This window comes from Xyrauchen texanus, chromosome 2 (assembly GCF_025860055.1).
Source record: "Xyrauchen texanus isolate HMW12.3.18 chromosome 2, RBS_HiC_50CHRs, whole genome shotgun sequence".
NCBI classification, from domain to species: domain Eukaryota; kingdom Metazoa; phylum Chordata; class Actinopteri; order Cypriniformes; family Catostomidae; genus Xyrauchen; species Xyrauchen texanus.
This window is the reverse complement of record NC_068277.1, coordinates 60861035-60879653: the sequence shown is the minus strand read 5'-3', so window position 1 is coordinate 60879653 and position 18619 is coordinate 60861035. Positions and strand designations below refer to the sequence as shown.

Below are 18619 nucleotides of genomic sequence, written 5' to 3'. Positions count from 1 at the left end.
CGTTAGCAATTCCAGACTTACTTCCTGAACTAACCTATGTAATTTGGTAACAAAAAACCCACATCTGGTCTTCATTGGCTGCTCGTGAACAGCTTTGCACTAAGCGGTAGACCAATAACAACAGACTGGGACATCTGACCAATCAGAGCAGAATAGGCTCTGTGAAAGGAGGAGTTTAGAATGAATCCTTTAGGACGAATCATTGAACGAGTCATTTTTGACACTGGGGATAAAAAGTTAATGTTGCAATTTAAATTATGAGTAATGAGTTTTTTTTACCTTGGATGCATATAAATCTATTGTTTCAGACCTTTCAAATAAAATCAGGCACGTTTAAAAACCATAATAGGTGCACTTTAAGAAAAAAGTTACGAATATTTTGTAGTCCCGAATAAATTTCTTAAGAAATTTCTGGGTTTTTCATGTTGAGTCCGAAGTCGCAGTGGGCTGTTTACGCAGAAATGTGATTTTAGACCAAAAAACTAACAAAAACATTTTTGGACTGTTTTGTGTTTAATTATATTTTTTATTTTCAGCTTGTAAATCATGTAAATGTTATCACCAAATTCAAACAATAAATGTTGTTTGAATTTGAATTGCCAATGATTTCCAACAAATACACAGCAATGTATTTGTTGGAAATCATCGGCTTCCCCATGGTGTCCTACCATGAACACCATACCTGTTTAATGTTTTCCATATTGTAGACTCATGAACAGAGATGCTAACCAGTTCCAATGATTCCTTTAAGTCTTTAGCTGTCACTCTAGGTTTGTTTATTACCTCATTGGGCATTCTGCGGTGTGCCCTTTAAGTCATCTTGGCTGGATGGACACTTCTAGGGAGAAAAGCCACAGTACTAAATCATCTCTATTTATAGACAATTTATAGACTGTGGACAGATGAATATCTAAGCTCTTCAAGATAACATTGTAAACCTTTCCAGCTTTATACAAAGCAACAATTCTTGACTGTAGGTCTTCTGAAATCAATTTTTTGCCAGGCACATCAGCAGATGCTTCTTGTCAATAGCAAACTCAAAATGTTTGAGTGCTTTTTAGAAATAAAAGTAGCTCTAACCCACACCTCCAATCTCATTTCCTTTATTGGACGCCAGCTTTGGTTTTCTTTAGCCTATGGGGTTCACAAACTTTTTCCACAGCACTGTGAAACTTTAATTGGACATGTTTAATAAAGACATGACATATTAGAATTGTTTGTGTGTTATTAGCTTAAGCGCATTGTGTTTTGTCTATACTTGTGACTTTAATGAAGATAAGATCACATTTTATGAGCAATTAATGAAGAAAACCAGCTCATTTCACAAAGGTCACATACTTATTCTTGCCACTGTATTTGCCTTTGCTTTTGCAAGTCTGTGAGTTCCAGCTGTCATTTTTTGATTTACAATGGTGGTCACAAGCACCCTCTTTGTGGTCACGGGCCTTTGGATGTGGCCTTGAGGCCTACGAAGCTCACACTGGTGCAAACCTAACAGCAGACTGCTAAGTAACTGTCTATACTTTGAATAAAAATTGACCGCTTTAGTGACTAACTAACCCACAAACTACACCCTGACATGTTCTAGCAGCACCTGCAAGCAGGATGTTGCTTGCAATAATTGCAGCATTGATCCCAAAATCCGGTTAATGGTGCAGATGGCAAAAATTTGTTCAGAGTGTTGAAATGTGTCGTGTGTGATGTCTTGTTGTATTGATGGGCATATTGCTCGAAACCTGAGACTATTGAGTCCCTAATGACATTTGTGATTAATGTGGCAACACTCCCAATAGACGATATCTAAGAAACTTCCTTTATACATAGAGTTGTAAATGTGCTCCAAACGGGTTCAAGTATGCGGCGAAAGCTTCAGGGGTTAGGGATCAGGTTTGAGGTTAAACTGTGGTATTATATCATGATTATTGTTAGTGGAAGCCTCATTGCAGAAGAGACAAATGGATTATGGTACATAAAGCCTACAGGATTACTTCAGCTGCATCCATGACTACTGCATCACATATGAAGAGCTTTTGCCTCCATGAACAACCAAAATATGCACAGCAGGAAAAATACATTCACTCTCATGCAAGGGGTGGAAACGTATCCCATAAAATAAACATGTGCCTGTTGCCTGGCAATATTAGAGGGCCGACACTAGTCCAGTATTGTTGTTTAGAATATATATGACCGCTCATCATCCTCATGATCTCACAAATGATCTTTAATTCATGCCAAATGTCCTATACTGACCTTTTCTGAATAAACCACATATCTTTATTGCCGTACAGGCCATAAACAGCTTATGAAAAACCTGATCGACACGGGTAGATTTTGGCCATGTAAACACCTTCCTCTCATCGGCTCATTTAATGTGCGCACGTGTTCTTCCCGGTTTGACGTCAAAAGAAGAATGCGGATTTCTTGCCTCATCAGATTTTTTAAATAAGCTGATTTTTAGAGAGTAATCAACAGACTGGTGGGCATCTAAACAGGCTCAATGTGATACAGGGCTCCAGATTAACATTTGAGAGCGGTGGCGACATGATATCTTTAAAGCATCCATTATTAAAGTTCAAATAATAAGGAAGCAGGTTATGAAAATAAATAAAATGTGCAGTCAGCGCCACGTCTATGAGTTGCGTGAAGTGACCGGGGAAGAGATTGAATCTTCTCCCGACTGATGCACACTCTGGTTCGGGAACGCTCGTCAATCACGCACATTTGCTGCAGCTAGATTATAACGTGATTGCTCGCGACATAGTGAATCATAATATATGTTACGGTGTGCAACTTATCGTGGAGAAAATTGCCAATGTGCATCTCTATTAAGAAGAGAAAGTTTGTTTTTGTGAGTTAAAGATGGATCGAAGTGAACAGAAAGGTGAGACACTGTAGTGTTAGCCCATTATACACTGGAACAAAATAGGTTTTGATCAGTCTATTCTGGTTAGTATTCCAAAATAATATCTAAAATTCAATATCTCAAAACAATGTACATTTACTTTAGAAGCAATACTGCAGAAGAAAAATTGTTATCGGAGAATGTTTAATACAGTATATCACTTGTCCGTGCCAAGTGGATTTTTGAAGGGGCAAGTGAAAGAAAATTTTCCTTGACCGTCTGTACAAGCAGACTGATTAAAATTTCAATAACAAAAAATAACCAGCTATATTTGTCAAAGGTTAGCCTTATTAACATATATATTAATGTTATTATTTGTTGTGTTTTTGAAGCTTGTATTTCATGACTGTGATTTGTTTATGGTTGACACTCTGTTTACACCAGACACGTTCGTTGATGCGATGCGACATCTTGAGGCTGTGTAAACGAGCATATCTACAAAAACGTTCTAAACCATTTATTTGTGTTGCGCAAAATGGAATGGGAAATCTGTTTACTGTCGGTGCATAGTTACAGTTAGTGTTACTATTGTAAATCCATGGTAAATTTAAGCGTGGTGGTGTGGAATGGAAGGCAATTTGTCTTTGTATGGTTTTCTAGGGCCCTATGATTTCAGTGTTGCGGAAAACACGGACATAATTGTGGAATCCACAGAATTAACTCTTAAGTCACGGATTGTCTCGGAATTTGACATATTTGACATGAAATTAATGTATAAATGCACAATTAATCAAGTTAAAATCGTGATATGTCCTAGCATGATGATTAAACCTCAAAAGGCTGAGATTTAGGGTCTGCATGAGCTGCGTGCTTCAACAGTAAGTGAATGTGAGAAGCCACTGCTTACACACTGTGTGAGTATTAATGACAAATTGCAGAGCACTTTATTCACTGTGAAGCATGTAGCACATGCAGACTACATATTTATATAATTATATTAGTGCTGGTATTAATACAGATTTCCAAATTCAATTCAATTCCGATTCTCAAGCTCTCGATTCGATTCCGATTTCAATTAGATTAGATTCCATATCAAGTCATATGCCTATATTTCAGTTATAATGTCCCTTTTGCTTACATATTAAATTAATTCTCTAACAGCTAATGCTGTGAATTATACAAGGGACCTTCAAACAATCTGTTATGCTGGGTGTGGAAGCAGGACAAGACAGACAGAGGTGCGGATCCAAACCCGGTATTTTATTTAAGATAAACAAACAAGAAACAAAAGGTAAACACAAAGAAAAGTCCACGAGGGGAAAACAGGAAACTGATGCACAACGAAACAGATATAAACACGATGAAACAAACTCTGAACTCAGGTAGGGAACACGGACCAGGCTTGACAACATGCAAGAAACGAAAACGATCGACAGAGACTAAACAAAGAACCAGGGTTTAAATACACAAACACAATGAAGACTAAACGAGACACAGGTGAGAACAATGAAGAGTGCAGGCAGTGAGAGAGGCCAGGAATTGTGGGAATTGTAGTTTATACAGAGACAGTGAAACATGGGGCGGACAACAAGGAAAACGTGACATGGAATGTGACGTGCTGAGTGAAACAGAAAACATGGACCGGACCACAAGGAACGTGACATAAACGTGATGGGTGAAACAGAGAACATAGGGCAGACACACAGGAACGTGACATAGCCCCCCCTCAAAAGGACCGGATTCCAGACAGTCCTAAGAAAAGGAAAGGAAAAATAAACAAAGGTTCAAGGAGAGGGGGCCTGGACAAGGGGGAAAACAGACAGACCAAAGGGGCCACAAGGGACACAAAGACAGACTAAGGAGGCACAAAGGACACCGAGACAGACCAAGGAGGCAGAAGGAACAATTAGGCAGTCCACGGGGGAAATAGGGGCAATTAGGCAGTCCACGGGGGCACAAGGGGCAATTAGGCAGTCCACGGGGGCACAAGGGGCAATTAGGCAGTCCACGGGGGCACAAGAGGCAATTAGGCAGTCCACCGGGGCACAAGGGGCAATTAGGCAGTCCACCGGGGCACAAAGGGACAGTTTTAGGAGGCCAGGGAGGTATCGACCAGGCAGGGACAGGTTTAGGTAGTCTGGGAGATGGCCGTGGGCCAAGGGCCGGTTCAGGGGACCTGGGAGGTGGCCACGGGACAGAGGCCGGTTTAGGTGGCCTAGGAGATGGCCGTGGGGCAAGGACCGGTTCAGGGGGCCTGGGAGGAGGAGTGGCCACTGGGGAGGCCTGTGGTGCCGCGTGAGGCGGAGCCAAGGAGGACCTCTGAGGCGGAGCCGAGGAAGGTTCAGGAGGTGGAGCCGAGGAAGGCTCAGGAGGCAGAGCTGAGGGAGGCTCTGGAAGCTCAGGAGGCGGAGCTGAGGGAGGCTCATGAGATGGAGCTGAGGGCGGTGGCGCCATAGGCAGCTCTGGAGGTGGAGGCCTGGAAGGCTCTGGAGGCGGAGCCAAGGGAGGCTCAGGGGGCGGAGCCTTAGGAGGCTCAGGGGGCGGAGCCGTAGGAGGCTCGAGAGGCGGAGCCGTAGGAGGCTCGAGGGGCGGAGCTCTAGAAGGCTCTGGAGTCTCTGGGAGCAGAGCCGTAGGAGGCTCTGGGGGCGGAGCCGTAGGAGGCTCGGGAGTCTCTGGGAGAGGAGCCGTAGGAGGCTTGAGAGGTGGAGCCACAGGATGCTCGAGAGGCGGAGCCATAGGAGGCTCGAGAGGCGGAGCCGTAAGAAACTCTGGAGTCTCTGGGAGCAGAGCCGTAGAAGGCTCGGGAGGCGGAGCTGTAGGAGGCTCGGGGAAAAAGGCCGTGGAAGACTCGAGAGGCTCGGGAGGCGGAGCCGTAGGAGGCTCGGGAAAAAAGGCTGTGGAAGACTCAAGAGGCTCTGGAGGCGGAGCCCTGGAAGGCTCGAGAGGCTTGAGAGGCGGAGCCCTGGAAGGCTTGAGAGGTGGAGCCCTGGAAGGCTTGAGAGGCGGAGCCCTGGGAGGCTCGAGAGACTTGAGAGGCGGAGCCCTGGGAGGCTCGAGAGACTTGAGAGGTGGAGCCCTGGGAGGCTCGAGAGACTTGAGAGGCGGAGCCCTGGAAGACTCGAGAGACTTGGGAAGCGGAGCCCTGGAAGACTTGAGAGGCTCGGGAGGAGTAGCTCTGGAAAGCTCGGAAGGCGGATCTCTGGAATGCTCGGGAGGCGGAGCTCTGGAAAGCTCGGGAGGCGGAGCTCTGGAAAGCTCGGGAGGCTCGGAAGGCGGAGCTCTGGAAAGCTCGGGAGGCTCGGAAGGCGGAGCTCTGGAAAGCTCAGGAGGAGGAGCTCTGGAAAGCTCGGGAGGCGGAGCTCTAAGAAGCTCGGAAGGCGGAGCTCTGGAAAGCTCGGGAGGCTGGGAAGGCGGAGCTCTGGAAAGCTCGGGAGGCGGAGCTCTGGAAAGCTCGGGAGGTGGTGCTCTGGAAAGCTCGGGAGGTGGAGCTCTGGAAAGCTCGGGAGGCGTTGGCTCTTGAAAGGTCATGGCTGCTGGCGCTGGCTCTGGGACGGTCATGGCTGCTGGCGCTGGCTCTGGGACGGTCATGGCTGCTGGCGCTGGCTCTGGGACGGTCATGGCTGCTGGCGCTGGCTCTGGGACGGTCATGGCTGCTGGCGCTGGCTCTGGGACGGTCATGGCTGCTGGCGCTGGCTCTGGGACGGTCATGGCTGCTGGCGCTGGCTCGGGGACGGTCGAGGCTACAGGCGCTGGCTCGGGGACGGTCGAGGCTACAGGCGCTGGCTCGGGGACGGTCGAGGCTACAGGCGCTGGCTCGGGGACGGTCAAGGCTACAGGCGCTGGCTCACAGACATCGGGGGATAGTGGCTCTGGCTGGTTGACCGTGGCTAACGAGGGCTCGGGCTCGCTGACTGTGGCTGACGAGGGCTCAGGCTCGCTGACCGTGGCTGACGTGGGCACAGGCTCGCTCACCGTGACAGGCGTGGGCTCTGGATCGTTCACGGTGACAGGCGTGGGCTCTGGCTCGCAGACCGGGACAGGCGTGGGCTCTGGCTCGCAGACCGGGGCAGGCGTGTGCCGGAAGACAGAAGCCCGTCTTCTCTCCCTCCTCCGGGCAGACGAAGTGGGCCGTGCTGGCTCGTGGAAGGCGACTGGCGTGAGGGTGAACTCGTTGACAGGTGGGACTGGCGTGACAGGAAGCGCCATGGGTGACTGGAGAGTCACCATTGAGGGAGGCGAGGTAGGATCCTCCTCAGAGACGCCCAAGGTTAACGGCGAGCCGCAGACCCACAAAGTCATCTCCACGAAGCTGCAGAGAGTCCACTCGTGCGTTGCCGGTGGCAACCGTTCCCTCAATGAGGCGTTAAGGTTGCCCCTGAAGTAGACCACCAGGGCAGGGTCCGGGAAGTCAGAGATGCTAGCCAGCTTGAGAAAGTCGCCTATGTGGTTCAACGCCGGTCGGTCCCCTTGCTTTAGACAAAGCAGCCGATAGTTGGCCTGTTGGACCGCTGGATCCATTTTTGGGTCGATCGTTCTGTTATGCTGGGTGTGGAAGCAGGACAAGACAGACAGAGGTGCGGATCCAAACCCGGTATTTTATTTAAGATAAACAAACAAGAAACAAAAGGTAAACACAAAGAAAAGTCCACGAGGGGAAAACAGGAAACTGATGCACAACGAAACAGATATAAACACGATGAAACAAACTCTGAACTCAGGTAGGGAACACGGACCAGGCTTGACAACATGCAAGAAACGAAAATGATCGACAGAGACTAAACAAAGAACCAGGGTTTAAATACACATACACAATGAAGACTAAACGAGACACAGGTGAGAACAATAAAGCGTGCAGGCAGTGAGAGAGGCCAGGAATTGTGGGAATTGTAGTTTATACAGAGACAGTGAAACATGGGGCGGACAACAAGGAAAACGTGACATGGAATGTGACGTGCTGAGTGAAACAGAAAACATGGACCGGACCACAAGGAACGTGACATAAACGTGATGGGTGAAACAGAGAACATAGGGCAGACACACAGGAACGTGACACAATCAATGTATTTAATAAATGAGATATTATATTGCATACATTATATTTTCTTACATTTTTATTGTTAAATTGCATAATTTGTAGTTTTGTTGAACACGTGCTAAAAAGCGGTACTGTCTCTTTAAGGGAATCCAGCATTTCTGTGAACAGTAGGCTCATTTGAGATAAGCAAGTTCTGCACAGAACCGATCACCGTGATTAGAAATCTGTCCAACTTGCTGTGATGTAATTTCAACGCATGTCAAAAATACTCCCACGAGAGCGAGGTGGCTGCAGTTGTAGCAGCCAGGTGGCGCAGTTGTTTTTTCCGAGCTGCGCAAACTGCAAGCACAATTGGAGATAGTGTTGGGAACCGAGAACCGATTCTTGTTCAGAACCGATTCCATTCTTTCAAAAATACCGGAATCATATGATTTTCGTTCCATTAAAGGTTCTCCTGCAGGCAATTTTCAGCCAACGCAGCTGGAACGCCTTCCTGAAATACTCTGACAGTGTTTCCAGCAGCGCATTTCTACAGCAACCCTCTACTGACTCTACAGCATAAAACACACAGCTAAACCAGTGTATTTGATTCCTGATCTCAAGCCGGATCCCTCTTTTGAATCTACAGCACGGAAAATATGCGCTTCCGATATAGTTTAATTCCTGAAATAATTTTTCAAAGGAGTCGGTTCTTTTGAATCTACAGCCCAAAACATATGGTGCTTCCATTTATAGTCCAGTATACAAGTCATCTTATATTGATGTGCAAGTTACTCAAAATGAAATAAGAACTGTTGAAATCTCACAAGTCTGAACTATGACATTATTCTACAAATGCTTAAATTAATTACTGGTATCATTACTGGAACCGTTACGGAACCGGAATCCTTACGATTCCTTACGATTCCCATCTCTAATGGGAAATAACTTGCTGACGACACTGGCTTAAACAACCGTGATGTTTTGTTCTCTTTAAAAATGTCAGATTTATTTTATCTCTAATATCATGTTTTATTTGTATAAATTATATGGGAATATTCCCAACACTATGACTAGTGCAATCTCTGTATGGGATATGTGATCGGTATCATATTTCTGAAATATCTAAAATACGTGTTTTTATTAAACAAAAAATTGATGGAAAGACACGTCTTATGGGGGAAATACATAACAGCTACATTAAGTGTCTTGTTTATCATATTTATTTTCATTTAAAAGCAACAGAATTTAAACTGCATCCACACTATTAACAACAAAGCACACGTGATATCTGCCTTTGATCTCGTAACGGCTGATCCACTATGAGAAGTGAGAAATGTCTGACTTGACAGCTCTTATTTCACTCCTCCCCTGACTACAGCCGCCTACTCTCTTCTACATTCCAGACGAGGCATCTCAAACGAGCCTAGTGTCTAAAAAATTAGTGCATGTTATTGAGAGACACTCAAATAGCATTATGTCATCTGTGCTATGTCTTATTACAATTAAATGTTTATTTTTGTTGTTTTTGATCAACAACTGACTGTAAAGAACAGAAACGGTATTAAAAGAGACATTATTTAAGGACAAATCGTTTGCGTGGATCTCGTCTTTGGACACACATTACACGGAACAACTTTTACTCTCAAAACGCAGTGAAAGGATCTTGCTGCTGAATACTCCACCAATATACTACATAATTACTGGTGAGTGAAATCTAAACATTTACCAGCCAGTTGCCACAAATATACATTTTTAGTCACATAGCACCAAATTTGTTTGCAAATGCGAGTGATTCCCTCTCATTGTAGTGGATGGTTGCATACAGAGTAAAAGATCAACTTTTTTGCCCAGCCCTATATAACATCATTGTGGTTTAAAAGGATAGTTCACCCAAAAATGTAAATTCTCTCATCGTTTACTCACCTTCATGCCATCTAAGATGTGTATGACTTTCTTTCTTCTGCTGAACACAAACAAAGATGTTTAGCAGAATATATCAGCTCTGTAGGTCCACAGAATGCAAGTGAATGGTGACCAGACATTTGAAGCCAAAAAAGGAGATAAAGTCAGCATAAACATAATCCATCAGTCTCCAGGGGTTTAATCAATGTCTTCTGAAACGACCTTGTTGGTTTTTGTTGAAACAGACAAAAATATAACTCGTTTATCACTGTACATCTTGACAGCAGTCTCCTTGGCGATCATGATTTCAAGCTTGATTACACTTCCTACAGCTCCATCTAGTGATCTGTGCATGCATCATGTACTAGGAAGTGTAATCAAGCTTGAAATCATGATCGCCAAGGAGACTGCTGTCAAGATGTACAGTGATAAACAAGTTATTTTTTGTCTGTTTCAAAAAAACCAACAAGGTCGTTTCAGAAGACATTGATTAAACCCCTGGAGACTGATGGATCAAGTTTTGGGTGAACTATCCCTTTGATAAGTACATTGGCCCATATAACAAACTGCCTTTCCAAAGGTAAGAAGTAGACGTGTGAAATTAAAATAGATATTTTAATAAAAAAAATTGAAATTATAGACTATTATGTACAACATTAAAGTGTGAAATTTGAAGGGACTGCAAGGGCTGAGGGCAGCATTTGTGGCAGGTCCATAGTATAGTATTAGTACTATATAACAACACTGTCCTAGGCTTTGTGTCCCAAAACATTGTACACCTAAGAAGATTGTGCAAATCATAAATCTACGAATGCTCTTTAGTTACATCAATACAATTTAATACAGTTAATGTTGAAATTCTTACAATATATGCAGACACCGACTCTTAAGTAGCACTTGAAGTGCTTGCACATTAATGCAAACACAAATTCGACATAGAGAACTCTCTTTAGAGCTAAGATCCATCATTTTTGGGAAATGCAGCCCTGCTTAATTTAAAAGAAATCATTCTTCTGCTTGTTCCTGTGGTCTTCAAACTCAGTACCATTCTGTCTTTTGGGTTTGGGAAGCAGGTAGGTTGCAACATTGCAATATGTCCCTTTTATTACTGCTGTAAAACTGTCCAAAAATGACTCTCTACAATCACACCAGACACCAAATTACTCCACCAAACAGTTAATCTCCTCAATAACTTCCCAAGCCAAATTGGAAACCATAGAGTCTATGATAATTGGACAGTCAGAAGAAAGAAGAGATGTTGTCAGCTCACCTTTGGTTGGGCCTCTACTTCCACCACCTGGTTTCTGTTCATGATGCCCTTGACGAAAGACTCTACATTCCCATTGAACTTCATAAATATCACATAGGCAGCATAGGATAGCAGGAGGCTGATACTCTCCCAGTACGTGATGTAGTTATCCAGGAAGAAAACTATGAGCATGATGAGGTCGATTATGTAGAAAGAGACGTCCCTGAAGAGAGGCCACCACGTCAGGTTTAGGATCTCCTTCGAGAACACGGCGCACATTCCTATGACAAACAGTATGTTGAACACGGCAGAGCCGACGATGGTTCCGATGCCCACGTTACTATGGGAGATGAACATGCCAATGACCGAGGTAAAGAGCTCAGGAGCAGAGCCCCCAGCCGCCATGAAGGTGGCTCCCGCCACATCATCCGAGATCGCGAGTTTCTCTGTAATGACAGTGAGCGCGGGTACGAAGAATTCATCGCACACGATGGCGAGGGCGATGAACATGTAGATCATGCCGAACATGTGCATTACCACAGCGCCCCTTCGGCGTTCTTCCAGGGTAAACAGGTCAGTAGGGTAATCCCCCTGACTCTCGTTCGACTTCGTAGACGAGCGCATGGCAATGGGCATGTCCTCCGAGAGATTACCGCGGTAACCCAAGTGTGTGGACAGTAATGTCCTGTGTGGGATGTGGCTGTGTAGCCCCTCCCGCTGAGAAGAAGAGTGCCATGAGAAGGTCACAGCACTTATTGCTACAAGACTGATGAGGAGGCCGAGCACCCGTGTGGGTCGAAGTTTCTTCCATGGGCGCTGAGAGCTCAGGCGGGCCATGGCCGAATTCTCAGCTTCAATGCTCATGTGCTCTCTCACTACACTACAGTTGGGCCTAGCGCATGCCAGGCATACTACTTGTCCAGTAAATCAGTGGAATCCAGATAACCTTCAGCACGGCAGAGGCTTCCTCATATTAGCCTGAAAAAAAAAATCATGGTAAGACAGGATGGGTAATCACAAAGCCAAGAATATCTATGCTGTCAGGACAGTAAAAGACTGTAAGTTCCTAAGTAATCAGTGTGTCTGCACATGTGAATCTGTAAGCGCGCGCGTTTGCTGACTAGCACTTACTCTCTGCTGCGTCTGAATTTCAAGGTCATAGTGAAACAGCCCAGTGTCAAAACAAGCATGTTTGCAGCTCTCTCATATTGTGTATCTTATATAGGGCTGAAACGATTAGTCGATGTTATCAACAACGTCGACAATAAAAAAATTGTCAACAACATTTTTTGTTGACGAATAGTCGTTTGATCTCATTTAATGTAACATGAGATCACAATAAACTGTAATGATGATGTGTGAGAGCAGCACTGCAGCTCACGACTGACTGATGAGAGGAAGAATTACACAGATCACTAGATGCACTCTTAACCTTCCAAACAGCTTCAGGTGATGTACATCACAAAGTATTTGGGAATTATACAAAAAACCTAAATAAGCACTCATTCAGAAGCACTCTCGTTGTGGAATAAGAGGAGCTGGAGCAATACTTGTGTGTCAAGCGACTTTAAAGGAAACACCCAGGCGTTACATCTTAAATGCAGTTATATTTAATGCGTTATACCTTAACCAGCCAGATGGACCCAATCTTTTTTGTACTATAAACTAAGTGCTCTTCCTCCGAAAAATAGATTATTACAGTGCTTTTGATCACCTTAAGATGACTGAATGTGAAATTTACAGTCTAGCATACAGTTATCAGAGCTAAAACGTTCATAAAACGCCTCTCACTAGGTCATGTCAGCACTATTTCTTCCTCGATGAGCGTGCTGCTAGATGAAAGAAAGAATTAATGAATGAATGGCTAAAGACATTTAGTCTACACATTAAAGCAATTTACCAGTATGCATAAATACTGTATTGAAATACTAAATATATTTAGGGTTAGGGCAATTTAAGATACAGATCAAATTTTAGGAATTACATAAAAAGTCCAGCAACAAATATTTTTAAGGTATAAGTACATATTCGAATTCCACTAGTATCTGGGAAAACATACAGTATATTACAAAAATGACAATTTTTATAGTATTTTGTATTTTAGTACTTTATGTTGTATAAATGTATAAGTATGTGACTTTTTATATCAGAGAAAGCCATGTTTAACCCTTGTGTGTCAATAAAAAAAGTTACTCTTATATTGTATATATTGTATTATATATTAATATTATTTTCCACTTTCAATTAGTTATATTTTTAACCAACATCAAACTTTATCATAACTAACAAATATTCATCCATTTTCAGGATTTATACCTTTAAATGCCAGTTTGTATAAAATAATGCCACTGTTGTTTTTCACACACACACACACACACACACACACACACACACACACACACACACACACACACACACACACACACACACACATTTCTCAGTACATATATACATACAAAAGACACTCTGACGTCCATACCAACACACCCAATTTTAGCTGCATCATTTATTCAGTTGGCCTGCAGGTCTCTATAATACAGCAAACAGAAAATAGGAGAAAAGCTTGTATTTGCTCCATAGGATGAACATGAGAAAAATGCCGCCATCTGGTGGAAAATATTGAAACATTGAAATGTTGAAGCCCCAGCTCCGAAATGAAAGCATAATATCATAGAATTAAATTTTTTTATTTTTTTTACTTTAATGGCACTGGGATCACTTATTGCAGTTTAATGGGTTTCAATGGGGACATTTTTGTCCTGAATGTCCTCAGTGTAACTATTTTGTGTACACAGTATATTACAGATGTATTATAGGAGGATGAAATATCAAAATTCCCCCAAAAATACACACCTTTGGCAAAATGTATGTCATTGTCATTAATACTAACACAATTATTGAAAAATTCAAAAGACAAAAATGTCCCGAAGGTCGCACAAGGGTTACGTGTGATTAGTTCTAATTGTTGTACTGTTCACCTTTATTTTTGCTTTATTTCGCAATCTATTATTATTATTATTATAATTATTATTATACAGTCTTTATAATCCTACCCCTGGAAAAAGGGTTGAAAAAATGGGAAAGTCAGATCAACATGGCTAAAAATAGGCTAAATATATAAGTATGCAATAATGACAAAGAAATCTGAACATAATTTCTCTAAAGTCTTTAGTCATGCTGGTTTCATTGTTCCTCTCTGACATTGGACATTTCATGTTGTGGACATGAAGTCAATGGCAATGTCACTTCCAATAATACTGTCATTTATCATGTGGTTATTAAAGGGTGCATGGCTGTCATTCCTGAATAATGACCGTCTGTCTGACACGCAACAGACCTGTCATTCTCGTGACCTCTGAGCTCTGTGAGGAAATATGGATGTACATTTACAAAAATAAAATCAGTGTGTCCAGATTGAGTTAACTGCCGACACTTAACACGCACATCCTAAATAATAACACATTCGTGTGTGATATATAACGGACCGATTCCGAACTCTTCAATGAACATAAATAAATGCATTTATAAACTCACTGATCAAATGAAAGATGTGACTTACATCCAGATGGACGAACGCGACGGCGCGGCGCGGCGCGTGCAGCAGGTTGGCAGTCTGCGTGCGTCCTCTCTCGTGCCCTCCAGATGTTTCTTTCAGACTGTGATGATGATGATGATGGTGGTGATGTTATTTTGGGGCGGTGCTCTGTGAGTGCACTTCTAGGCTCAGTTTCATGCTTTTATTCCTAGACATCACCTGTCCTATAGCGAGGAGCGATGATCTGACCGACCAGGGTTCTCTCTCTCTCTCTCTCTCTCTCTCTCTCTCTCTCTCCTGTGTGTGTGTGACGTCACACTAGCCCGGGTGGAAGCGTTGCTGTGGTTACGGCAGCAGCGTACTTTCACCTCATCAGAATGAGCTAAACTCAGCATCGCAGTGGTCATAGCTTATCAAAACTGTTTCTAAGCAAAACGACTCTATAACTGCACTCAAAATGAATAAAAAAAATGACAACAACTTGATTTCAATATAGCATAGTTCGCCTACTAAACTACACTCTGTGGTGTTTTCAACAATTAGCATGCTAACATTCACTTAGTTGAATTGAGTGAGGACATGTCTAATTTTTGGGGGTTTACTCATTCAGCTAGGTTCTTTCTACACAAAGTTTTTGTGTTGAGATTTCATAGTAATATTACGTTTAGAAAACTAATTTCAAACATGTGGAAACAATGTCCACAATTAAATCAGTTTCAGCCAAAGAGCAACTTTTTGAGAGTGTCCTCCAAGAAAGGTTTTACCTTACATCTGTTTGGGATCTCAGACCCCAGAAAAAACATGAATGCAATGACTTCAAATGAATGTTCTGTGTATTAAAGGGAAAGTTCACCTAAAAATTTGTATTTACACTCTCATGCCATTCCAGATGTGGATGACTTTCATTCTTCTGTTGAACACAAAGAAAATTTCTGCTCTTTTGGTCCATACAATGCAAGTGAATGGTGATCAGACCTTTGTAAATCCAAAGAGATGTCAAAGTGAAAGTGAAAGTTGAGATTTAAAGTAAAAAACAGACTTTTTATCTGTTTCTCACCCACACCTATTATATCACTTCTTTAGATATAGATGTAACCCCTTGGAGTCATATGGATTACTTTTACGTTTCTGATTTTTGTAGCTACAATGGTCTTACCACCATTCACTTGCATTGTATGGACCTACAGAGATGAAATATTCTTCTAAAAATGATTGTTTGTGTTCAGCAGAAGAAAGTATGTCGTGGCATGAGGGTGAGTAAATGATGAGAGAATTTGCATTGCTGTATGAGCTACCCTTTTAAGGGTTAATAAAGGGGTTTATTAATGACAAATAATTCATGTACAAATGCATTATAAATCATTGATATTCAGTTATAACAATATGCGTAAAATGGGTTACTTTCATAAATACTTTCCAAATAGTGAGCATTTTACCTCACGTTATAAATGCTTAACACTTTTTCAACAATAGTAACCTACTATGCAATTTAACGTGGACACATATAAAGAAAATATTAAGGAGTTGCCAACATTAGAAACCTATTGCTATGTGGTTTAATGTGGTTTACATGGCTTAATGGTCATCAGGTTTTATTATATGATGTATGCTGTGAATGAGCACCTGAAACGTGTTTTCGCAGAGGAAGTTAGGTATGCTGGGACACCACTCAAAGTAGCACAGACAGTCAAGCCTTTCATTAATATAAGCACAAAGCAGACTGTAGCAAAATGACACAGAACCTCATTTTAATTCCGCTATAATAATGAATTTTTGTTGCATTGTGACATAAATCATGAATTAGGGCATTTTATATATTTGATTAGTATGAGTTAGAGTATTTATTAAGCATTTGTAACATGCGAGTGAAAATGCTCACAGTTTGGAAAATATTACATAATGTTGTTATAACTGCATATAAATGATTTATAATGTGTTTGTAAATGATGTATTACTCCTTAATAACCCTTTTATAAACTCTTAACAATGGAAATCATTATTTAAAGGTGTTACTTGAAATTCATTAAATACAATTAATCATTGTAGCATCAACAAATCATAAATAAAAACAACAACAAACAAATTAACAAAACAATTCATAAAAAATAAAAACAAAAAGTCAGTCATGGTAATATCAAGACAGAAGAAAGTAGAAGACTTTCAGAACTAGATAAGTGTTCTATTGTACAGATATACACCGATGATTATTGTGAGTCAGGATGGTTTCTGAAGGTGTGCAGTTTAAATGTGATTTTGCCTCCATCAGTTGCATTTGATTTTTATTTCTGCGTGTATCATTGTATCATAAAATCAATGGAAGTAAAAGTGAAAGTCTCTCTCTCACACTCTCTCTCTCTCTCACTCTCTCAGGATAAGGACCCGTTTAATTACACTGCCTGTCCAAAAATAAAGTTGCATACTCTTTTACGTTGGACCGTCTTTAGCTTCGATTACGACGCGTATTCGTCGTGGCATTGTTTCGACAAATGTATACAACTTCACAAGATTTATTTCTGTCCAAAGTTGGATTCATTTTTGGCCGAGATCTTGTATTATTGGTGGGAGAGTCGAACCACTCCGTAAAGTCTTCTCCAGCACATCCCAAAGACTTTCAATGGGGTTAAGGTCAGGACTCCCCTTACAAAAAAAAATCGAAACTAGCTGCAAACTTACCACAAATTTGCAGTTTGCTATTTTCACATGCAAATGAGCTTTTGATTTGCCTCAAATGTTTGCCAGAAGTTTGCAGCTCTTCGCTGGTAGTGGTGAACCTCCGCCATATCTTTGGCAACAATTAACAATTTGCCACAAGTTTGTCACAAAGCTCATTTGCATATGAAAATGTACCATGGAAGCCATTCATGTGTGAAAGTGATTCCTCGTGCTCCCTGAACCACATATTTTTTATTTTTTTGCCAGGCGGTGTAAATCATAAAGTCTGATTCTCTATTCATCAGACAGTCTGTTGTGTTCAACACATTCATCCAGACAGTTTTCTGTGGAAACAGAGTGAGCTTTCAGGAATCAGTGTAGGCTATTGATGCTCTAAATTCCTCTAATGTGTCTCCGACAAACTGAAGCTCGCCAATTTTGTTTTCTATAATTGCCTTTGTTTTCTGACACTCTGAGGAAACAGGAGTTGTAGGAGTATTGCCTTTGTGTTCATTACAATTGTGTGTGTGTGTGTGTGTGTGTGTGTGTGTGTGTGTGTGTGTGTGTGTGTGTGTGTGTGTGTGTGTGTGTGTGAGCGTGTATTTATCACTTTGTGGGGACCAAATGTCCCCATAAGGATAGTAAAACCCGAACTTTTTGACCTTGTGGGGACATTTTGTCGGTCCCCATGAGGAAAACAGCTTATAAATCATACTAAATGATGTTTTTTGAAAATGTAAAAATGCAGAAAGTTTTCTGTGAGGGTTAGGTTTAGGGGTAGGGTTAGGTTTAGGGGATAGAATATAAAGTTTGTACAGTATAAAAACCATTATGTCTATGGAAAGTCCCCATAAAACATGGAAACACAACATGTGTGTGTGTGTGTGTGTGTGTGTGTGTGTGTGTGTGTGTGTGTGTGTGTGTGTGTGTGTGTGTTTGGAAAGTTGACTTGGGTACTTGTGTTTCTTCACTGTGCAGATCTATGCAGTCCTTTTTGCTGAATCTATTACAATTGCCCACACAGAATCCTGTAACTCCATCATCCTCTCACCCTCATTAACAGACACTATCTCGTTAAAAGTCGGACTGATGGACAGTTCTGAGTGAGTCATGATTTTCTGTCTGCTAGCGTTAACTCGTTTATAATGATGGCATATTCTGTCCTCTCTAATGATAATTGGCCTTGAAGGAAGAATATGGAGCAGTTCTGTGTGGATTTATAAAATGATTTTAAAAAGGGCCATAAATATCTGTCCTCAAGTCTAATTTGTAACACATCGACCAACAGAGCGACTTGTACTTTGTAGCCAGGCCAATAATAACAGCATGAAAGCATTGAATATTGTGGATAACACAAGATCAATAGTTTTCAATTAGCCCGTTTGGCAAATGTCACAATGTTAACAAAAATACTTGTATATG

At 42.0% G+C, this 18619-nt stretch overlaps 1 protein-coding gene across 2 annotated transcripts in view; it reads right to left on the bottom strand.

Moving 5' to 3' along the window:
* The window catches only part of LOC127655847 (sodium/potassium/calcium exchanger 2-like), a 116574-nt gene extending 101814 nt beyond the window's left edge, over positions 1-14760 (bottom strand). For both annotated transcript variants that reach the window (XM_052143865.1, XM_052143873.1), the window contains exons 1-2: positions 14570-14760; positions 11032-11988 (exon numbers count right to left, since the gene is read on the bottom strand). In XM_052143865.1, coding sequence (XP_051999825.1) covers positions 11032-11874 — 843 coding nt within the window. In that variant the 5' untranslated portion in view covers positions 11875-11988; positions 14570-14760. The remainder of the gene's footprint in view (positions 1-11031; positions 11989-14569) is intronic.
* Between the last annotated feature and the right edge of the window lie 3859 nt (positions 14761-18619).